Source organism: Anser anser (genome assembly GCF_964211835.1).
Source record: "Anser anser genome assembly, chromosome: 1".
NCBI lineage: Eukaryota > Metazoa > Chordata > Aves > Anseriformes > Anatidae > Anser > Anser anser.
The window spans coordinates 43,542,975-43,566,715 of record NC_139720.1 but is presented as its reverse complement, the minus strand read 5'-3'; the positions used below and the strand labels follow the sequence as shown (position 1 = coordinate 43,566,715).

General features: G+C 44.4%; 1 protein-coding gene across 2 annotated transcripts; it reads left to right on the top strand.

Annotated features, from left to right (window-relative positions):
- RANGAP1 (Ran GTPase activating protein 1) lies at positions 1-22,011 on the top strand. Of its 2 annotated transcripts, none has more exons than XM_083815187.1 (17): positions 1-155; positions 483-520; positions 2,034-2,170; positions 3,445-3,572; positions 4,501-4,560; positions 5,231-5,410; positions 6,426-6,560; positions 7,414-7,572; positions 7,733-7,846; positions 9,324-9,423; positions 10,148-10,232; positions 10,656-10,812; positions 11,299-11,412; positions 11,769-11,871; positions 13,557-13,645; positions 15,453-15,574; positions 20,457-22,011. In XM_083815187.1, exons 3-17 carry the CDS (start codon positions 2,059-2,061, stop codon positions 20,524-20,526), a joined length of 1,728 nt encoding a protein of 575 aa, XP_083671313.1. In that variant the 5' UTR covers positions 1-155; positions 483-520; positions 2,034-2,058; the 3' UTR covers positions 20,527-22,011. The 2 variants fall into 2 exon arrangements, with proteins under 2 accessions (XP_083671313.1, XP_083671314.1); XM_083815188.1 differs by lacking the exon at positions 20,457-22,011 and adding an exon at positions 16,695-17,248.
- Positions 22,012-23,741: the final 1,730 nt, after the last annotated feature.

The window sequence follows — 23,741 nt, the reverse complement described above, 5'->3', positions numbered from 1 at the left end:
GGCCCATGCGACGCGGCGGAGCGGGCGGCCAACGGGAGCGGCGGGTCCCCAACTGCCGGCTTTCAAATCCTCCGCCTCCCCCCGCCGCCCGGCCCCCGCCCTCTCCGGCAACGGCAGCGGCGGCGCGAGGGGGACTGGGCCGGAGGCGCGCGGAGGTGACGGGGCGGCGGCCGTTGGGGGGGGGGGGGGGCGCCGTGAGGGGAGACCGGGCCGTGAGGGGAGGCGGGGGCCGCCGGCCGGGGGGAGCGGCGCTGGGGGGCTGCGGGGGAGCCGCCGGGGGCTGCCCGCCGGTGCTCGGCGGGCTCCGCCTCGGGAGGTTGGTGTAAGCTCGGCGCCGGGCTGCGCCGGCTTTCTGCCGCCGGCAGGCAGCGTGCGGCTTCGGGCAGCCCCCGCGTGGCGGGGAAACCGCTCCTCAGGTCGTGTTTTTATAGCTAACTTTGCGGTTTTGTCTCTCTCTCTTTTTTTTTTTTTTTTTTTAAAAGCTTTTCTCGTGGAAGAAGTGGCAGCGGGGAGAGCTCTGGTAGGTCAACCTGATTTGGGCTGGCGTTTGCGATAAAACACGTTTCAGGATGTGACGGTGAATTGGTGTGGTGAAATTAGGACGTAGCCAGAGCGTAAGGTGAAAGTAAAAGGGGATTTAAGGAAGGGAGAAGTAGAGGGTGTGAGTATACCTGCAGGGCATAGAAGATCGTCATAGAAGAGTGATGAGCTACTCTAAAGTTGAGAACTAAACCAGGTGAACAGATCTCTGGACCCTATCTGTCATTAATCCCGTGTGTTAATGACTTAATGGACCGGAGATCATCCTTTCTTTCTTCCTTCTTGTTGGATTGTGAGAGGTCAGGAATGTCCATCAGCATGGTGTCTGTGACCTGGAAGGAGTGGAGTAAGGTACTGGAGCATCTTTTGGTTGGTAGGACCCTCTTGAGAGAGCACTCAACCTAAAAAGGTGGTGTTGGTGAACCGTGGAGATGGTTTTTACTCTGTGTCCAGAAGCAATACGGAGGTTAATGAAAGCTGAAGCGAAGCTCTACCCTGGGGGAACTGAAGGCAAATGCTTCACAGCTAGGTAGCAGGAGTAACGGATGGATGTACAGCTTTCATTTAGGGGGTGTTTTAAAACCAGTGCTGTTGAGCTTAAAGAGCTGCAAAATTATGGGTCCTCTTTGAAGTCAGACAAGAATGGAAGAGGTCTAGTTTCCTGTCTGTGTAGGAGAAGGATTTTCATCCCTTTCTGACACATGAAGTCTGTTTTTATAAGTATGCTGTTCCTAAGCACTAGTTACGCGTAGGCTCTAATCCTACTGGAGGTGCAACCAAGAACCATGTTCTGTTTCTCCTGCTGAAGGAAAGGAGGCCAGTCACTTCACGCAGTGATGTTCATTAAATAATGGTGCAACTACGTATGGGTGGCCTCAAAGTGAAACATTCAGTAATCCGTTGTCAGTGTAAGATCATCCTGCATGTGATAAAATTGTGGGACAACTGAAGAGAAAGAGAACCCATAAGAGAGAGTTTTGTGTACAATGCTTGTGATTTTTCAGCAACTAAGTGGTTCTGGAACTGTGCTGATGTGGGCACTGCGGGGTTTATCGCTGAAAAGGAAAAACTGTTGTTTGTTCTAGCTTGGTTTAGAGAACAGGAGAAATGTGCAGCATGCATAATTAAGGGATGCGGTTTGGGGAGAGAGAGGAATGTTACATTTTAATTGTGGAAGTGTTGCACCCAAGACTCATGTCTTAATGTGGTCTTAGTCAGTGGTTTTAGCTACTGGTTATTTATGAAGTGTAACAACTCCAACAAAACCCAAGTCACTTCGGTATTGGAAGAATCAACGCTGTCTGGTGGGCTTTGAAATGCTAATCTAGCCTGGCTGTTGTGAGCTTTGGGGAAAACACTAATGATGCTGAAAGCTCACTTAGATATCTTGAGAACAAAAAACACATCAATGTTTAAATAAGGATGATTATTAATACAGATTTAATACAGAGTGCGTGTTGTAGTTTGTGTTGATAATTTCTTTTAACTGACAGCTCTTAACATTGAGAAGGCAGAAAAATGGCATCAGAAGACATCACCAAGCTTGCAGAGTCGCTTGCCAAAACCAAAGTGGGTGGCGGACAGCTGAGCTTCAAAGGCCAGAGCCTTAAACTGAATACAGCTGAAGATGGTAAGAGAAAATATCTTTGTGTTTGGGAAGTGTCTCCCTGCAATTCTAAAGTCTTGTGGTAAACCTCCTGCTTGTCCTGTGTGGCCAAGCTGTCATAATATTAGGTGTGATACAAGGGTTATGTGGCTACAGCTGCTTCTGATAGGGACATTTCCTTCCCTTCTTGTACCCTGCTTTGACCTGGTACCCTGGCAGTGCTACAGCTGAAGGAGTTGGGGTTTGGCTCTTTAACATGTAGCTATTGTTTTCTTGATGCTCTCTCCCAGTGCTTTTGACAGTCACTGTGCATTAAGAGTTAGTGCTCCTTTTACATGCAGTAAGCAGGTGCATGATAGCACTCAGAGCAAATAGATGCTTCAGGGACCTGCATCAAGGAATGGGCTGATGCGCTAGCCTGCTGCTGTAGTCCTTTTTCTTTCCAAATTCTAATCTGTTTGGCTTGTTGTTATTGTGTTGTTTTGTCACTTTTGTTTTGTTTTTCCCGGGACATTTCTCTAGCTGATGTGTGTGTTTCCCAGTTAAAAATGTCTTACAGTGACTGCCAGCGTGGTAAATATCAGTAGAATAAGTGTATATATTTAGATCAGCATTTCTGCCACATGAAGAAACAGCATGTTCTTCAGAGAGATTATTTGCTCTGCTGTGTACCTCTGCTATTGACTCCGAAGGTGGTGCTTTCTATATGCCATTTTAATAGTGCAAAGCCACTGAGCTGTGGGGAAAGGATTTGGAGTTTGGGAATGACAACAAGTGCCAGTGACGGGAGAGAGCTTTCCCTTGTCTTGCATAGGAATATTTTAGAGTCAAATGGTTCTGCCTTGCAATGTTTGCTAAACAGACATCTATTTTTTCCAGTCAGTGTGAACCTGTTCCTGTTGATGGGGTGCTGATTGCTGTTATCTTTTAGCTTAGTCCTCGTGTCTTAGTTTGGGAGTGCATACATCTATAATGTGCTGAATGGCAGAGGAGTGCATACATCTATAATGTGCTGAATGGCAGAGGAATCAAACTTACTTTCTCAAATATAAAAATGGCTGTGTGATAACAGAACTAGTAATAAATTATGAAAAAGAAGGACAGTGAATGGAGAACTCTCTCTCTAGTGACCTGACACTTTAGTTCAGTTCTCCATTGCTGTCTCAGGATTCTTTCAGGTAACGTTGCTCAGCTCTTCTTGCTAAGGGTAGAACTGGCCAAGTATTGCTGCATCAGTGTGTTACTGTGGCACCGAAGATGGTAGTTAAAAGGCCAACAAGACTGTATGCTCTTTCCAGCCGAAGAAGTGATCAAACAAATTGAAGAATTTGATGGCCTGGAAGCACTGCGCCTGGAAGGCAACACAGTGGGTGTGGAGGCAGCGAAGGTTATTGCCAAAGCCCTGGAGAAGAAATCAGAGCTCAAGGTGAGACCCTCAAGTGGGTGGTGGTGGTGGAAGGGGAAGAAGTGCTGTAGAAACACTGTACTCTCTGTACTCTTCTTGCCGTAGCCTGCCTTGAGTTAGCCCAAAAGCTTGCTTTGTTCTTCCAGTGCTAAGAACAACCATATGAAAACATAGCAGAACTTGAAGACTTCAGGATAGTGGGAGCATTCTCTGCATCCCTAACTCTTCCCATTCAGAAGGCTTCCAATCTTAAAGCTGGGAAGCCGTGCAAGGAAGAGCCTCTCTGCAGAGGTAGCATCTACAGATCTTATTTACAAACAAAGACCTGTAGCAACAAAACGTAAGTTCTAATGGAAAAGCTGTCTCAGATCTTTTGGAGAACGAGGCTTCATATAATGCCTGAATAATGAACAAATAATGGAGGAAATGCACCAGGAGGTTTGTCAGTGTTCAAGCTATGTTTCCCCACTACTATCCTAGCCTAAAGTTAGGAGGATGCTGTGCTGCTAGAGGCGCTGTTCTTTGTAGGAGAGGAATATAAAACACTGATTCACATTAATCATGCAAGTGTGGCTTTTCAAGTAAGTCCAGCTTGTTGAGCTGCGTATGTTAGTAAACTCTACGTTCCTAACACATCCTTCAGTTTCCTGCTGTTTTTTCCTTTGGTAATTTTCTCAGTGGAAAAGAATTCCAGCTCAAATGCAAGCAACAATCCTTGTATAATGTTATTTACAATATGCATTTTGGTGGCTTTATGTCCTTCTAAGGGAAGTAATTATAACATCAGTTCTCATAGCTCCTTAGCACAATCAAATGACAAGCTCAGAGGAAGGCAGACAACATTAAGGTGTTCACAGTGATGTAATGCAGCTTGTATGTGTAAACCTCTGTACAACTGTGTTGTCCTAAATATTTTTAATGGTTTCCATGTATATGTTTCTTATTTTAGAGGTGTCATTGGAGTGACATGTTCACTGGGAGGCTAAGATCTGAGATCCCTCCTGCTTTGGTAAGTAAAAACTAGATCTGAGACTTCTGACTAATATAACTTTTCTCACCTGTCATGTTTTTTGTGGGAGTATGTTTTTGAGACTGTTAGCACAGAGTTTTTCTCTATACTGTTAACACTAAGTGTCTCAGAATACATGAGCGATTTTTTTTTGCTTCTTCTGTATGAAGTGGGGAAGAGTTGATAAAAGGCCAGATGCAGTTCTCTATCAGTGAAGAAGCTTGTCCCTGGGGAAGGCATCTTCATGATCTGATAGGCAGTATGGGAGCTAAGCTTTCTAAATAAAACCATATGGCTATTTCTTCCAAGAGCATTACAGAGCTCAGCCCCTGAGCCTTGAGCTCTGTGGAGCAAGAACATGATGCACTTAACAGAATGAAGAAATACTTTAAGCAGTGTAGAGGGGAAACTTGCTTTGAAAAAATGTGTTTTTGACCTAAAGGGATGGGATACTTCTTGATGACTGCCCTGCAGTTATCTTTAGCTTAATTTGCAGAGCTCCTGCTCTGGCTTTAGCTGTGAAGTTTTATTTCCCCGTGCAGCTTTGCAGAATGTCTTCAAAGTGGAAATTTTCTGCAGCATCACTGGCTCACCTTACTGCTGCAGTGCTGCTGTCAGGAAGAGTCAATCCGCTCCCTCCCTCCCACCCCCGCCATCTGTTTCCTTGCAGATCTCTTTGGGGGACGCACTCATCACTGCTGGAGCCCAGCTGGTGGAGCTTGACCTGAGTGACAATGCCTTTGGGCCAGACGGTGTGCGTGGCTTCGAGGCGTTGCTGAAGAGCCCTGCGTGTTACACCCTGCAGGAACTCAAGCTCAATAACTGTGGCATGGGCATTGGTGGGGGCAAGGTAAGGGTTGTCTCCTTATTGGGAATGAGGTCAGAGCCAGGACTTGGCTGCAGACTTGTCTACACAGAATCACAGAATGGTTGAGGCTGAAAGGGATCTTTGGTGATTGTCTAGTCCAGCTCTCCTGTCCCAGGCAATCAGAACAGGTTGCTCAGGGCTGTGTCTAGTCAGTTTTTGAACACCTCAAAGGATGGAGACTTTGCAGACTCTCTGGATAACCTAACCTGGTGTCTAACAGCCCTCAAAATAAAAAGGGTTTGTGTGCATAGGTCTGTGTTTAAGTGGGATTTCGTCTGCATCTATCTGATATGTTTGTGTCTGACAGTCTTCTTTACACCACCTTCTCCCAAAGCCTGCCAGTAGGCTTTCTTGGCTTCAAGTGCATATTGCTAGCTCATGGTCAACTCCTCACCCACCAGGGCTCCCAGGTTTTTCTCTGCCAAGCTATTTTGCCACCATTTGGCCCCCAGCATATACTGCTGCACAGTGCTATTCCTCCCCAGGACGTGGCATTTCCCTTTGAATTTGGTGATATTCTTGTGGGTTCACTTCTCCAGTCTGTCAAGATCCCTTCCCTCTGTGTTTATATTGATAAATTCCTGAAATAGAATAATCTCATCTGTTTTTCCAGGATAGGAAAACAGGTCAATCCTAAACCTTAGATTTCATGTCGAGAGATCTAATCTCCTTGGATGCGAGAGAGCAGTATTGCTAAGCCTAGCACTGAAGGATGCCTGTTGGATGAAGCAGGAAAACCAGGACCGATTGTCATTATCGCTAAGACACTCTGTGTTTACCTATTTACAAATGAAATGTTAATAGGTATAGCTCATAAATGCATCACCTGTTCATGAATCAAGTGTTGTAGTAACAGAATTTTATTGTATACCCTACTGTAGAAGCAAGTTTATTTCAGCAGCGTCTGAAGTATAGCATGAGAGCTGGATATAGAAAATATTTGGATGCCTTCAGAATGAGATGCTGAGGTAGGATAAACTACTTGTGCTTCCTGTAGATATTGGCAGCTGCTCTGAAAGAGTGTCACAGGAAATCAAGTGCCCAGGGCAAGCCTCTTGCTTTGAAAATATTCGTGGCTGGCAGAAATCGTCTGGAGAATGACGGTGCCACTGCCCTGGCTGAAGCTTTTGGGGTAAGTACCAAACCAGAGCTTTGTGACAACAGGTCGGAGCAAGGTGTGCTTAAGTGCTAATTTTAAAGATAACACACACAGGGCTTGCTGCAACTTGGAGGCAGTGGCAGGCTGTCCATTCACTGACTGTGACTGTCAGTCACAATGCTGTTTGCTGCAGAAACTGCAGTCTTTGAGTATGATTAGAATTGATGACTGAGTGTTTCTGTGACCTAAGTTTCCAAACACACAACTAGCTGCTGTGTAAAGCTGAGAGAGGAATAGGCATCTCCTGAGTAATTTACTGTTGGTCCTATTTCTTCCTCCTTCTGTGCTTATGGAGGTTATCTGGCACTGTGGTAGGAATAACAGGTGATCAGGTACCAGTTGTTTTTCTGGCTAGTTGTTCAGTCATCTGGCAGAAGAAACCTGTTTGTTTTGCCAGGATCATCCTATGAGGGCTCTAAACGGTGCTTAGCTTTCTCTAGCTGACACTGTCCTGTCAATGTATACTTTTGTGTCAGTGCGAAGTGTAGATCTTAATGAAGAAAGTTTCATTTTTAGTGATGTTTCTTGGTCTGTCTGAGGGTTGTTATACCACAGATAGGGAACTCCTGTATTGAGGTACCTAGAGCAGGTACACTAGCAGGACCCTTGGAATTGGGGCTTTATATTAATCTGACACTTGCTGTGAGCCTGCAGTTTCACTTAAACTTGTGGCATAATTGCTGATAAATAATTCTGTGCAGAAGAGCTAATGGACTTCTAAGTTGCAAGAAAACTATTCTGAGCAAATCCTGAAGAGTGGAGCACTATACTCTTGAGCTGAAGTATGTCTCCTAACAGCCTTTTATTCATCTGCATCCCTTCCCAGATCATTGGGACTCTGGAAGAGGTCCATATGCCACAGAATGGAATCAACCATCCAGGCATCACTGCACTGGCCCAGGCCTTTGCTATCAACTCACTGCTTAAGGTTATAAATTTGAATGACAACACCTTCACAGAGAAAGGAGCTGTGGCCATGGCAGAGGTGAGTTATGAACAATTTGTTTGTTGCTTACCTCCCAGTCTCTTCAGATATAGTTAGTTAGCATCAGTGTGTGGGTTGGTGGGAAAGTTGGCCTTCCAGGAGTGATACGACACTTGATTACTTGCCCTGTCTATACTGTCAAATTTGTGCTGTGTTGCAGACACTGAAGTCGCTAAGACAGATTGAAGTGATCAACTTTGGAGACTGCCTGGTGCGTTCGAAGGGTGCTGTTGCTATTGCAGATGCTGTTAAAGAAGGGCTTCATAAATTAAAGGTACTGCCTTCCGCTGTTCAGCTTTGAATCTCTTTTGAAAATGCCTTGTTTCCAGTTCCCTGGTTTTCTGTCCGTTCTCCTACTGCTACTGATTATTTTAAAGTGGGATTCAACTCAGTGCAGCTCTGTGCTCATAACCAAAACCAGTAATCTGTAGGTCAGAGGCATTAGCACATCCAGCTAAGACTATTCTACAGAGGTGTACCGGGCATCTGCTTAGGCTCCACTTGATGTTTTTGAAGCTGCTGCTTCAGTTCAACAGCAAGTACTGTTTAAGAAGTCTGATAATGCAAATACCTGCTTTGAGAATCTCAGAGGGTCACGAGAACAGACTGAAATGTCCTTCTTCATCTTGTAATCTCTTAATCATTTCAGTATTTATACAGCTGTTGCCGTTCTTTGTTAGGGTATATATCAAAGGTCCAAATATTTTTAGTTTTTTGGCAGTACCATAGCCTTCCCTATCAGTATTTGCACATTACTGTCATTTGACAACATTCTAGACAGGCCTAAGTCCAGTCAGTAGTATAAATAAACTAGAATCTCTAGAAACACCTCTCACAGGTCACCACTGCCCTGGGACAGATGCTGAACACAATTCCTACTCTTGCAAGCTTACAGTCAAAAACAAAAGTCTAGCTGAGTGCTAATGTTTATCTACGTATGTGAATCTGGTACAAAACGAAGTAGGGACTTCGTGGTGTGAGATCCTGTGCTCAGGCCTCTACTGGTTCCACTGGAATTTATTTCTGAATCTCCCAGGAAAACTTAAGATTTCTAATGGGAGTGTTTATGTGAACAGTCACAAATTAAATCCTTTTTTTTCCAGAGCAGAAGTGGTTAAGGGAGAGTAGTATGAGGCAATAATAGCTGATTCATTCTGTTCAAGGACTACTTCCCTTTTGTTGTTAATATTAAATCTCATCCCAGGAAAGGATTGATGGAACACAATGTGGAATGGTGGGGGATGGTGCCTGGCAGTTGATTAACTGTGCTCTTACTAGTCTGTCCACACTGTTTCTATGCTGGCTGTCTTTATCAGATGTGGTACCAGTTGTAGCTTCTTTGGAAGGTATTAATGTGCAGTGTAAGTGCTGAAAGGCGAATGTGCAGTCTGTTTAGTGTAGTAGCTACCCTTCTGCAGTAAGGCTTGCTGGTGTGTAAATTATGACTTAGTCATGTGACTGGCAGCAGGGCTTTGCTGGTGTAGTGTACTCATAATGGCATGGTCCTTGTGGCTTTTTTAGGTAACCACTTAACTTCAGTAGTGCTGCTTTTAATGATGGTATGTCTCAAAACACCACTTCTAAGTATATGAGGTAGAGATACCTATTGTTTATTTCCAATGAAAAATCTTGTTTTTTGCTGAGAACTTCTTCAAATGAGAATCTTTCCAGAAAGCTTGTGAGCCTGTGAAGCTTATGGGGATGATAGGTATTACAGGAATTCTGTAAACAAAGGTTCTTCTACTTCTTAGGAACTGAATTTGTCCTTCTGTGAGATCAAACGAGATGCTGCTCTGACTGTTGCTGAAGCTATTGAAGATAAGGCAGAGTTGGAGAAGCTGGATCTCAATGGTAAGTGAATTTGCTAGGTAAAAGCACATCTAGTCTGATCCCAACTAGAAACCACTAGGAAGAATGACAGTATCACCTATGCTAGTCTTGCAATTTTCAGCATTTAAAAAAACAGTATGCGAGAGTAGCTGAACTTAGATGACACAGGGATAGGAAACGATTAGATCCTGAAAGCTTTGTTAAGCCATGAACTCAGTCAATTATTAAAGTTAAAAAAAAGTTTCAATATGTCTTGTAAGGTAGAAAGATTGAATTGATACCCATAACTCATTTCAATAAAACTTTAAATTGTTCAATGTGACCTCAGATATTTCAGAGTTGTAAATAAAATCCTCAGTGTGTATCCCTGCAGAAGAATAGGAGACTTTGACCACCATTGGCTTTTTGCCATTCATACCTTGGGTCTCTGCATTTCAGTGGTGGTGGGCTGTGTCCTTGTTCCTGGATTGCTGAGACCAAGAACTGTTCATAGAACTAGCAGGAAGTTTCTCAAAGACACTGAATAATTAAGGCTTTTGCCTGTCTCCAAATGTTGTGTAATGCCTCTGAAATCTGTTTAACAGCTGTTTGATAACCTCTGCATTGTTGCCTCCAAGGTGTTGTGTAGAAATGACTGATAACTGTTCGATTTCAGAAATAAGATAGACAAGAATCAATAACAATTTCCCCAAGAACAAACTTGTGTGCATCTTTTAAATCTGCTCCCTTTCCCCCACAAATCTAGGTAACTGCCTGGGAGAAGAGGGATGTGAGCAACTGCAGGAGATCCTTGAAGGCTTCAATATGGCAGCTGTGCTGGGATCTTTGAGGTAGGCAGGGCACCAGCATTTAAATGAGAAGTTTTCCATTAATTTTCATTGGTATTTTCATTCACCTTCCTGGTTTACGATAAGAACTGTAACATTGCATGTGGATGCTGGTTTGAGTGCAGTGTCAAGTACCGTTAAGGGATTCCCTAAGCAGGATAAGTGTCATACCCCATTTTCATCAATGGAATTATCTCGGTGTTGGTTATTGACTGCGTTCCTGGCTCTTGGCTCACCATTGTCAAGTAGGTGACTGAAGCCTGAGGTGGCCTCATAATCTGTTGTAGATGGAGATGTACTTCTTGCAGCAAGATTTGAGGGGGGAGGCTGCTTTTTAGTCCTCGGGGGAAAAAAAAATATATGGGTTCTGGTGTATAGGAATTGCTAGTATGTAATTAATGTAACATGTAAACTCTCAAACCTTAGTGATGATGAAGGGGAAGAGGAGGATGATGAAGAGGAGGAAGAGGAAGAAGAGGAGGAGGAGGAGGAAGAGGAGGAGGAGGAAGAACAGCAACAGCTTAAGGAGAGAGGACAGGGAGAACAGGACTCACTGACTCCTAAGAAGATAATTGATTCACAGGTAAGCTTACTTCAGTATGCATTTGTCTCCTCACCTGGCGGAGAATGAAGGAGGAAATGAGATCTGGAGTGAGTTTGAACTTGAAGTGCTGGCAGGAGTTCACATGCCTGCCTGTGTGGACTGGCTCTGTGGTAACAAGGAGGAGGATAACATGCAGGAAATAAAGAAAACATGACTTGGAAACATGTTTTGTTACAATGTGCATGTGCACACGTGTGGAGGGAAAGGCTGAGCAGCCATTGTGACAAACGTGGGTAGAAAGTCTCCCCATCCCCAGAAAATGGTGGAAACATTGTATATGCAATGCCATATGGTCATGATAGCATATTGTGGCTGTTGCAGCTAGACTCATTCCAGCTTCAAATAGTTCTCAAATAGAACGAATTTAGACCTGATGTGCCTTTGCGAGTCAGACATGTGCCTTTGCTGCTGTACCAATTTATTTGCTTCTAAGAGTAAGCTTGAGATGGATTCTGCCTGTTTCAGGATTCAACTCCAGTGCCATCTCCTCCTGTGGATGTTGCCACATTCCTTGCTTTCCCGTCACCAGAGAAGCTGCTGCGACTAGGACCAAAGTGTTCTGTGCTGATAGCTCAGCAGGTTGGTGAGACAGTGCTTTGCTCCATTTGATTCTCTCTTGGCATCATTTAATTCCCAGAGATGATAACCTTCTCTTGAGTCCTAGCTTTGCATCTTCTCCCCAGCGATCCTGAAGAACATTAAGGAAGCAGATGATGTGGTTAATGCTTATACTGGCATCAGAGGTTCTACACAGAGTTAATTTTGTTTCATAGTGTTGCTTATGCTTTGTAGTATGGCCAAGAAAAAACTGGTATCAGTCAGCTGGAGGCTATAATTCTTGTCGCTGCTGTTGCAGAGACCTATCTTCTGTATCTGGCTAGCAGTGAACTTAATGGCCCCTGACTTATTTATTTCTATTTTTCCTTGTCTTTCAGACAGATACATCTGATGTAGAGAAAGTAGTTACAGCTCTCCTAAGGATATCTTCAGTCTTCAAAGATGAAGCCCCAGTAAAAACAGCTGTGCATGAAACAACAGGTGACTGGGCGTTTATCTACTTCATGATGCAATGCAAGGGAAGGCTTCTGGGGGCCAGGCCACTTGATTTTTGTGACCCTGGCACCAAGAAACCCCAGATAACACAGTACCAAGTTGTGCCATGCTACTGTGCAGAGTGAAAGTAGAAGCTCATTCTGACCTTAGCAGATTTTGTGCTTCCAAAGCTTAGTGAGGAGTGTCTCTTTTAGTTGCTGTCGTAGTGGATCTCCTTGATGCTATCCTGTCAATAGCCATTAGTTTTGTGTCCCACAGTCAGCTTTTTTTCAGGGCTGTTCATTGAAAAAGTGTTTTGCGGGGAATAGCTTCCCTGTTTAGTATTAAGAGTATAAAGAGAGGCCTCTTATTTAGTGTCACTTCTTATCAGTCTGAAACCTCTTTAATCTCTTCAGGAAGCAAAGATTTGCATTACAAAATGGGACAAGGCACAGAGGCTAACATACAGCAAGGGACTGTTCCTCACTGTATACTACAGCACAGTTAGGTCTGATTTTTTGCATGGACTGATAGTATCCCTTCTATTTCTCATTTAGAAATGGAAATTCTGAACAACTCCTGGGCAAGTTACCACTGTCTTTCATCTTTTTTTCAAATCCCCCAGCAGTAGAGTTTTCCTGTACATGACTTACCTATCAGTACTGTGCAAAAGAACTGGATCAATTATCTTTAAGGCCATTTAGAGTGATTTATTGCAAAAAAAATGTGCAGTTTGCTTACTTCAGAATACGTAGACATGGTGAAACTGTTAGCTATTGTCTATAAAACAGTAATATAATAGAGTTCCCTGGAGTTGCGTGTGGGTCCAACCAGCCAAAACTAATCAGTTGGCATTTCACTGAGCGAGTGGTGGCCTTGTCTGATGCCCGTTACGAGTTGTCTCCAACAAAAAATGGAGCACAGGATGTACACCTTGCCTGAAGTCTGCTTGCGTAGGTAATTATCGTGATAGTAGTTCCTTACTACTGCTTCTTAAGGAAAAGTAGTGCCTGGCATTTACTTTCCTTCCAGAAAAGAAACCATGAATTGATGATGAGGTCCCCAGTTACTGACACTTCTGTAGCTGCCGCAGTGGGTTCTGTCACTCCAAGAAACTAGAACAGTCAGAAGTCAAGATGGGTGCCTTGTCTACCTTCTAAACAAGAGAGGATAGAGCACTAGTTTGCCCATAGATAACAGCAGAATATAGGCCCAAGAGAGCCCAGAAAAGAATTGAACAACTTTTCTCACTCCTTTTGATTCCTAATCAAAGGTGAAATCTTGCTGGCCTTAAAATTTCAAGGCTTTAGCTCTTACTGCTCTATTTCAGCTAATTGTCTGTGCATGTATGCACATGTGCATGCAAGTTCAAAGGCACTGAGTAGAGCATTTTGTGGTGCATGAGACTGAGGTCAAGTTGCATCAGAAATTTGACAGTGTGGGGTTTGCTTTTTTCCCCCCGTGTAGGCCCTTGTATCAGGCCTTATATTAAAGCACTGGGTTTTATCTGTCTGAATTTCAGAGGTTCTACCTAGTCCCTGTAGAGACAACTAGGTTCTTAAGGTAGGTTACCTCCCAAAAGTCCTTCAACGGCTACTTCCTGAGGTCCTATATGATTAATCTTGTTCTTGAAATTTGAAACAGGGTCCCTTTCCATATTGTTTACCGCAATGTGTTTATTTCTTCTTCAGATGCCTTGATGAGGAAAGCCTTCACTTCTGCCACATTTAATTCGGATGCATTTGTCACAAGACTCTTGATCCACATGGGACTACTTAAGGTGAGGAAGCAGGAAAGAGTTAAGCTATGGTCTGCTTGGGCTGTTGAAGACCAGACTGGCTGGGTTGTGGGTAATTATGTTGCCATGGAAGCAGCTGGGTGCCTGTGCATGCCTGATGCCCAGGGACAATAGAAGTCTGCAGGACCAGCAAAAATTGCAAATTGCAAGATCGCATTAGGATGAAGGTGGTGTCAGCTCATTTTACCTCTTCTGCTTAATGTGCTCTGCAATCTCAATCATCCCCTAGAGGTAGGGAGGGTCATGTGAGAGTCTATGCTGCTGGACTGTGGACTCTTACAGATGTCTATAATATTACACATTAGACTCCTAGACATATTTTTAATTAACGTGGTCCTTTAGAGTATCTTTCGGTAGCATGACTGAAAACCAAATATCTAGCGACTCATGTTTGATTGGTAGCATTAAACTTTATGCTTTAGTGTGTCTTTGCTCCTCGCCAGTGTCAAATACATCTTCATATGGAATAAACTTTCTCATGAGAGAGTGGAAGGGTCAGTAGAAAACCTGCAAACTGTGTCAGACTACCTGTAGCTTTAATTTCAGTGAGATGACTTGGGGAGAGGTTCTGTCTACAGACTTAAGTACTTTTGCCTACTTGTACTATGAGGTCAGTGTTTCTCAAGTCCTAGAAACTGAGAATGGAAGTCTGGACCAAGACAACTGTAAACATCAGAATATCTGTAACTTATGTTATAGCAGCCTACTCTTAATTAGGTTTATGGATTTCCTTCCAGTAATATTCAGTTTAGGGAGCAGAAAGCTGTTGACATGCTGGATACATGTGTTCCACTTCTCAGGTCTACAGAACACAAAATGGCTTTCTGCTCTGCAGAACGCTTGTTTTGGGGCCTACCATCTATCTGCATCTTACCCGATACAGAAAATAACGTGAAGCATAAAGCACAGACTTGTATTCCAGAAGAACTTTTGCAGACCAAGAGGTGATATTGATAGTAATGCCCTCGAGGGTCAGACAACCAGTTGTCATCTGTGGTATTGAGAACTGTTGATAAGTTAGACATGCTTGGAGAGGGAGCAGCTTCCAGAACTTTGTCCCACATAGGTGGAAGCACATGAGTAACGGCTGTTCTTAGCACCATGAAATATAAGGTCATATGCCTAGGAATGCAGGTCTAGATCCTGTCTATGGAGTGGAGGGTTTTGTGGGAGGGTACTGGGGAAATAATGGAAAACAACTTAAGAGTTGGGACATGTAGGTTAGCATCATGTTAGGAGCAAGAAGAACTTGCTTATTGTGTAAGCAGGGGAACAGTAATAGGAATGACAATAACTTTGCCTTATTCATAATTGTGAAACCAGTTCTGGGGATACTGCTCCAAGTTCTGGAGGCAGGCTGACAAAGAACTGGAAGTGGTATAAAAATGAACTATGGAATAATGCAGGACAAAAATAGTGTAATTAAGGTAACTCAATTCTTGATGGAGCCAAGTCAAATTCCACAGAGGAGCATTTTGATAGAGCCTTTGAGATTTCTGTTCCGCTTGTGAATGCATTACTTCCTTTTCCCCATTGCTGATCCTATTAATGACTAATACCTAATCGATATATACTAAAATATTATTGATCCTGCTGTATTTCAGATGCTGTTGCTGGGAGATTATGGAGTTGGCTACCTTTTGTCTTGAGGAACACTGTACAGTTTTCTTTCCTACAATGCATGGGAGCACTTCGTTCTACAGAGGATTCATTGCCTTTCTCAGCTACAGTGAATTAGATAAAGTAGTGATTATCTGATGCTTGATTTCTGTCTTATCTTTTTTTTCAGAGTGAGGAGAAGATCAAAACTGTCCCAAGCCTCTATGGTATTCTTATGACTTTGAACCATATGGTCCAGCAAGATTATTTCCCCAAATCCCTGGCTCCAGTTCTCACAGCTTTTGTCACAAAGTGAGTATCACACTTGTCAATGCAGTCTTCTCCATGGGAGTTAGTGAGAGTTAACAGTTTGCCCATCAACTGTTCTGTTAGAACCGATGAAATACCTATTCTAAAAATAAGGGTTAATATTCTCATAGGCCTCTACTTTTGTCTTGCTTACTGTAGTTTGCAAGGTTTAGAGCAACACGTCTTGATGGAATGAGCCAGGCAAGCTACCTGGCTCTGAAGCAGTACGGAGGGCAAGCAGAGCTCTACCTGACTCGTCACACTGTGTTAACACTGAAGAGTAGCAGATCAGAACAGTACAAAACACAAAGACCAAGTATGTTACTAAAAGAAACTGTTGCTACCATGACAGCAACAGGGTTAGTGATTTTTTTTTTGAAAGCTAAACTGAGAGCAAAGTGTTGAAGAAGCTGCTTTCACTGTCTGCTTCTGTTTAATATTACTTCTAGTACAGGTATAGAATCACACCCCTTTTTAGTTTCTTTAATGTTGTAAAACATAGTAAGTCCAACAGCTGTGGAGGCCATACATCATCTTAATTAAATCAGTGTGAACTTTAGCATCTGAATTAGAAGAAACACCCCCATATAATACTTCTCTCTCAAGAGGAAAAAATAAATACTGCTCTTCAGCAGTCAAGGGGAGGAACAGTCCAGAATTGGCAAATTAGCCAAAAAAAAAAAAGACATCTGAAATCCATTTGGAATTTGGTGGCAATTTGGTTCATCATGGACAATGTGCCATATGGGGTCAGGACAGCTCTTTAAGGGGTTATAGGACAAGGCTCAAACCTTCCTGATTTTCATGGTGTGGGAATATGCAGGAACTTGAGAGTTTGTGCTGCTGAAGGGCAGGGGCATCAAATAAATACTTTGTGGTTGGTACAAAACATGGACAAGAGGGATGCAGTCAAATATTGGCAGTCAGTCCTTTCTTAACTCTGTTAGGGTTGGAAGCAGGCTGCTGTGAAAGGGAAGAAGAATTTTTGCAAATGGTGGTGTGGCTGAATCTGTGAAAGCTGATGCATGGTAGTGGCATGTGTCTAGCTGTCAGCTGCTCTGAGTTTTGGAAAATAAAACTATGTAACTAGCTTGTTTACACATCTGTAAATGCTACCCTACAGGCACCTCGGGTGGAACAGTTCATCTCGTGTCCCCTGTTAGGCTTGATCAGACTAGGAATTAGGCATTGTACCCGCCCATGGTCCTGTGCTTTAGCAACTAAACAAACACACCTCCAGCTTGATCTTTGTATGCTTAAGCAAGATGTCTCGGGAGTTGCCATGTGAAGTTGTCCACCTAACAGGATTTCTGCTGTTTCCTGCACTGCCAATACTGTCATTGCTGTCTGCCAGTGATCTTGCTTGCTGATCAAATGTATACCTACAGCATGAGGATCCAATACCAGCCTTAAAATAAAAGACTGAGGAAGACAATGGCTTACTTCTTTATCAAGCACTAATTATGCAGAGCCATCTTGATCAAAACTAGTACTGCTTACTGTCTATCAGACCTAACCACTTCAAACAGGATTTAAATCACTTGAAGTGGAGAATACATTAAAGGGGACTCTGCTTCACTGCTTTTGGCCCTGCTAATGCTTATGTCAGACTGCAGTGCCTGGAGTAGCCTTGTAGCTCACCTTGTAACTCAACTTAGGCAACCTTTGAGAAAAACCTGCAGGCAATGGACACTGTCCCTGTCTGTGCGTGTATGTAGGCTGGTTGAAGGCTCCAGGCCAGCAAAATACTAATAAATGTTTTAGTAGTAAAGGTTTAGTAGTAAAGGTTTAGTAGTAAAGGTTTAGTAGTAAAGGTTTAGTAGTAAAGGTTTAGTAGTAAAGGTTTAGTAGTAAAGGTTTAGTAGTAAAGGTTTAGTAGTAAAGGTTTAGTAGTAAAGGTTTAGTAGTAAAGGTTTAGTAGTAAAGGTTTAGTAGTAAAGGTTTAGTAGTAAAGGTTTAGTAGTAAAGGTTTAGTAGTAAAGGTTTAGTAGTAAAGGTTTAGTAGTAAAGGTTTAGTAGTAAAGGTTTAGTAGTAAAGGTTTAGTAGTAAAGGTTTAGTAGTAAAGGTTTAGTAGTAAAGGTTTAGTAGTAAAGGTTTAGTAGTAAAGGTTTAGTAGTAAAGGTTTAGTAGTAAAGGTTTAGTAGTAAAGGTTTAGTAGTAAAGGTTTAGTAGTAAAGGTTTAGTAGTAAAGGTTTAGTAGTAAAGGTTTAGTAGTAAAGGTTTAGTAGTAAAGGTTTAGTAGTAAAGGTTTAGTAGTAAAGGTTTAGTAGTAAAGGTTTAGTAGTAAAGGTTTAGTAGTAAAGGTTTAGTAGTAAAGGTTTAGTAGTAAAGGTTTAGTAGTAAAGGTTTAGTAGTAAAGGTTTAGTAGTAAAGGTTTAGTAGTAAAGGTTTAGTAGTAAAGGTTTAGTAGTAAAGGTTTAGTAGTAAAGGTTTAGTAGTAAAGGTTTAGTAGTAAAGGTTTAGTAGTAAAGGTTTAGTAGTAAAGGTTTAGTAGTAAAGGTTTAGTAGTAAAGGTTTAGTAGTAAAGGTTTAGTAGTAAAGGTTTAGTAGTAAAGGTTTAGTAGTAAAGGTTTAGTAGTAAAGGTAGACAGCATGTGAGATCACCAGGAAACTTAGGTCCTGTGCAGCGTAATGAAGCTAACAGTAGGTGTATAGAAGCAATACACCTTTGTGTTTTATGAACGTCTTAAAATGCTTTCCCTGAGGGAACAAAGAGAACAGCTGTTAAATCCTTTGCACTTGCCTGCTCAGGAATGCTAAAGTCCAATTAAAATAGCTCCTTGATTAACCTATGCCCTATTGTCTCTGATTGGAATTGAAACAGAACAAAACGACATCCGAACTGTAAATGAGACCTCTGTGTGGTTAATCTAGTGATTTGTCGAGCTCCTGTGGGCTCCATTCCTACAACAAATCTACGTCCACACTGTCAAACCCATGAGTCAGTCGCTCGCAGCTAGCTGGTGTGCATTCCTGTGGTGTTTTCTAGGTACTTCCTTTAGGGTTGCAGTTATCTCTTGTGGACTTGTAGAGCTGGAAGGTTCTCGCAGCTGCCAAGACAAGAGCTCTCCTGCTTTTTGCTGTAAGTGGCTTACTTCTGGAGTAGTCATTCTCTTCCTGTCTTTTGCAGCAGTCTGTGGCGATGTTGGTAGCGTTCTCTATTCAAAAAATAACAAGATCATGGGTACAGGCTGTAAGCAGCATCCATCTTCTCTGTCTGTCCTCATTTTCTTTTTTTGGACACAAGAGGGAGCTGTGAATCCACATGTGCCTTCTCATAGCTCTTCAGGAGGAAATGCTGAATGTGTGTGCACCTCTGTTCTCTTGTGACAGAGGTTGTGTTGGTTTGAGGGGAGTTTTTTTTCCGGTGTTTTTTTTTTCCTGCTCTTTGCTGTTGGATTGGATCACATCACTGGCCTTTTTCAACAGTCTACACAGAGCGACAGGCAGTTTAATTCCACAGCGAGTAGGAAGCTCCTTCGAGCTCGTTAAAGGAGGCTTCATGTCAGGGGGGAGGCTGAGGGAGCTTGGCCGTGATCAGTGTCAGCATTTCAGGTACTCTGTCCCCCCGAAATGGGGAGCTGCCTAGACAAAAACAGCCTGATCTGTACAGCGGGGGGCCAGGTCCTCCAAACGTGACTACTGAAACACCTCATCCAGCCACTTCGAAAACAAACTGCAAGTTGTAATGGTGTCCTGCTATGTTATTGAATGTGCAGGGCACTGAATGGCTTTGGTGGGGATAGAGGTGGCTAACTCTTCCCCAGGCTGTGCTTCTGTTAATCTGCAGCAGGCGTGGAGCCCTGCACTGATCAACCTCTGCAGCTGTTGCTCGTGCACTGTAAAATGTGAACTCTTTGCTCTTATCTTGATATTTCCAACTCTATTTTTGCTCCCCTTCTCTCCTGAATTGAGCAGAACTTGCTGCTATTACTTATTAAAGGCTATCTTGCTGTCTTGGGGTGCAAGAGGTGTAAAAATTAGTGATTTTCATTCTCAGAGCAGCGGAAGGCATTGGATTACGACTCTTTAGCGGAAACTCCCTAATGGGTGGGTGCAGATGGTTAGAAGTGTGTGATGCCTGGAGAACAATTAGCCCATGGAAACAGCAGTGTACTTTACTGGCGGATGATGGGAATGTTGGGGAGATTTAACCCCACCTTTACCCTGATGTGACTGTGTAGTTCCCTTGTCTAGTTTCAAGGAGTAGTTTATTCTCTCTGAGGTGGACCTCACTACTGCACGCTCCGTGCCAGGCGCTTTCTGCCCGTGGGCTGCACTTCCTGGCAGCTGTTTCTAAGGTGCCGTGAGAGGCAGCCCGGGCAAGTGAGTCAGATGTTTCTTGGCTTAAGGGGCAGGGACAGCAAGAGGTTACACTGCCTCTTTGTGAAGACGTAAAAATTCCAGAGACTGAGTTGCTGTCGGATCAAAGGTAGCAGAGGACTTGGTGAGAAAATATTCAAATATAAGCAGGCATGTCTTGTGTATTTTGGGGGGCCCTAAATGATTAATGTATATGGAAAATTCCATCGCAGGGAGGGAAGGGGGGCTCCTTTCCCAACCACTTCCTGCTACCAAGCATGAGACACTGGGCTGCACAGATGAGGAGACTGCTGCCTATTTTTGTACCAATGGAAATAAATTCTGGTTCTTGGCCACTCTACAACAGGAGAGAGAATTTTCTACACCGTGCTCTGAATGGGAAGCAGTGATCTGTGTAGAGGTCAGGGAGGGGTTTAAGAAGAGAGAACTGAGGGGAAAAGATATAGCTTTTGGGGCGTGCAAGCCCAATGCATTTGAAACAGTGTTTATTTGATCATTTAAAGTCTGATACAGAACAATTTCTAAACTTTGCTATTTTAAATAATTCTCTTCTTTCCACAGACCAAACCGTGCTCTTGACTCCTGTTCATTTGCTCGCCACATGCTTTTACAAACCCTCCACCAGCTGTGAGAGGCAAGAGATGCCGCTGTGCCCTTCCCTCCTCATAGGACTGTCATCAGCAGAGAACTTGGAGCTGCATAGTGGGAGAAGATCCTGGAGCCCATGCAGACATGCTGTCTTTTTTTTTTTTTATTCTCCCTGTAGGAGGTCTGTCCTTCCTTCTGCTTTCATAAACTTGGACAAATCCTGCTGAATTTTTTTTAAATTCCACTCCTCATGAAGTGACTCCCTGCTCTGCAGGGCAGATGCTTACGCTAGACTAAGTCTCTGCTCTGAGCTCTGCATGAATTGAAAAGAAGAATCCTTTTCCACTTCCGTAGCATTGGCAAGGGTGTGCCAAGCCTAACAAAGAGCCCAGAAGCGCTCTCATCAGGATCAACCCCGTTGTCCATTTAACTTTATTTTATTAGACTGTGACTCCTGCCTGACAGCATCCAGCACTGTGCAGGAGGGAGGCTACGCTGCTACTGCTGCCCTTGCTTCTCCAGGCCAGGGGAGTGCTTGACCCCCTTCTGCTGCTGCCAGGTCACAGAGGGGCAAGGTGTGCTCCCCCTTGTTTCTTCTTCCGAGTCCATTTCTTGAAGGCACTGTGTGGCCGATGTGTATTTTAATATACTACTCCCCCGCTGCCGTGGCTTGGAGTGTCTGTGTCGTGTGGCTGACCCTGGTGGCCATTGCTTAAGGGAGCAAGCATATTTTTATTGTAATTTTTCTGTCACTGCCTGTGTAGTTTCCCTCTTTCCCTTCCTTTCCCTGTCCCTTTCCCTTCTCTTCCTAGTTAAATAGGCTAGGTTTGGAAATGAATACAATCCATGAAGTCCCTGTGGAATGTGTTCCCTTTCTCCTCCCTCCTTTCTCTCCTCCCTTTGGTAAAACAGTGGGACTGTGTGCACCGTTCACATGTTTGAAGGCTGTGCACTTATAAGAGCACAAACAATCGGGGCTGTGCTGAATTTCTGGGGGTAGGGCTGCACCCCTTCTTGCCTCGGAGGAGTAGCAGCAGGTGCCCCTAAACCTCTCTACGGGGGATTGTTCATCTGTGTGCATGCTTGTGGCACCTACCTGCGCTGCTTCTGAGTACAGAAGCTGGTTCTGCTCCTTCTTTCAAGCCTCTGAGAATCAACACATCTCTTTAGGTGATTTAAAAAAAAAAAAGAAAAGGTTTTCCTTCAACTAAGGCTGATCATTTCCTACCTGCTCTTAGCTGAAGGAGACAGTTCATCATTCATCCCTTCTCACCAGACCTCACACTTGACTACACCATAAATAGTGCCAGTGTCAGGAGAAGTCAATGATGTGGAGTTAGTCTAATACTAATTAACTAATGGGGGGGGGGGGGGGGCGGCAACATGTGCCACAGCTGGCAGAGGCACACATGCTTGGCATAAATGCAGGAAAAGCTGGCATTTACTCACAAGATTTGCAGGCAGCGTTGATGGAAAAGAAAGGGTGTGGGGCACTGGATGAAATAAACTGTGGTATGTGCAACACCAATGCGCCTGTGCTCTCTGCTTAAATTCCTCCAGGTTCTGGGCCTGTGTGAGATAACCCCCTGTGTGAGGGGTGAGAATGGGGTGGCTGTGGGAGGTTGGCTTGGCTGGCTCCGGCAGACTCAGGCAAGCAGCACTCTTCAGTGCTCTGGGGGGAGAGGTGCTGGCCTTTGGGTAAAAGCTGTGTCCTCTCATAAGGAAAAGGCTGAGAACACAGTGCGTTTTCTCACTATTTCTGTGACTGGAGCTAGAAATATGTATCCACATGGGTAAAATGGATGGAAATGAAGGTGCCTGCACCTACAGCAAGTGCTTTGATCGCTGTGCTCAACTGCTGTAATGCCAAGCCCTGCCTCCCTTACCTGATCCCGTTCTGTTCCTTCAGCAGCGTGTTGCAAAAGCAAGTGTTACCATGAGCATGAGGGGAAAACTGAGATGTAAAAGTCTGTAATATCTGTCTTGAACCTTGTGTAGCTTTTCTTGGAGCTCCCTGGCCCCTTGCTGCTCTGGAACACGATGCAGAACAGGGATGTGGACACCAAGCCCAGGAGTTAACCCCTATGGGAGCACAGCGGCAGTTCCTATATTGCAGTTCTGCTAATTGCCCTCCTTCCTGAGCTATCCCCCAAGGGTCATTCCCAGCAAATGGGATGGAAAGCAAATCTATTTCTTTTAATGGGGCCCGAGAAAGAAAAGCTGATTTTGTCCTTCACGTTCCTAGTATTTTGTCTTGCTGCTTTGTGGCTGTTGTTCCTGCTCTGTTTCCTTCTGCAAAAGGGGGTTGTGCAGAACAGGAGGTGTTTGAAATTATCTGCACCGGGCTTTTGCTGACTGTGGAAAGTGGTTGCAAAGCCTCTCACCTCCATGTTCTGGGTGCAAGCCGCGGCTCCCAAAGTGACTCAGGGGCCAGCTTCTTGAAAGAGCTAAGAAGACACTGAGATGAGGAGGTAGCAACACATCCTCTGCTTCAGGGTTTGCTTTCTGACAGCTGCCACCAGGATTTGCACTGCCTGCTGCAGCTCCGCTGGTGCCGTGGTGCCACCTGGCAGAGGAGGGTTCAGTCCCCCGAGGGGCCATTCAGGTGTGCTACCTCATGTCCCGTGCTCCGCCAGCAGGAGCAAAACCTGGCTCCCTTCCCACAGCCTCAGCTGAGGTCATTGCTGAGCAAACAGCCAAAAAGCCTGCGGGGAGGCTGGGGAAGGGGGCTTCTTTCTGAGGAGCGGCTGTGAAGCTGCTGGACCCCCAGTCCCTCAGCCTTGGTTTCCTTGTCCAGCATGGGGGGATGCTGGACCGCTGGAGGGTGAGGACAAGCTCAGCAGCACACTGAGACTCACAGGGGTGCTTACGTGGGCGCTGTGGGGCTCCTCGGTGCAGGGGATGGAGGGCCTTCAGCTGGCCATGTAGCTGTGCTGGTCATCGTCCTCCGTGCTGGGCAGCCAGATCCTTGTCACAGAGCTGCTCGTGGTGGGGGACAGGCAGAGGCCAGGGCTGTGGCACTGGAGATGGCCACGGGGGGGTGTGGGGTGTGTGGCCATGGTGGTGGTGACAGTAGCTGCAGCAGTGCTGCAGTTTGTAAAATAAAGAGAAAAATAAAAAAGGGGAGGGTGAGGGGAGGAAGAGTGAGAGCAGGCATCAAGAGCCTGACACTAGGCCCCTGCGACAGAGCCAGATCCGTGCTGGCCTTGTGGATGCTTTTCGCCACTGGAACCGAGAGGTGCTGTGGTGGTTTTACCC

Coding starts and splice junctions, on each gene's coding strand:
- RANGAP1 (XM_083815187.1), top strand. CDS start 2,059: ATGGCATCAGAAGACATCACCAAGCTTGCAGAGTCGCTTGCCAAAACC. Junction 10,233..10,655: donor GCTGTGCTGGGATCTTTGAG/GTAGGCAGGGCA, acceptor CTCAAACCTTAG/TGATGATGAAGGGGAAGAGG. Junction 10,813..11,298: donor AGAAGATAATTGATTCACAG/GTAAGCTTACTT, acceptor TGCCTGTTTCAG/GATTCAACTCCAGTGCCATC.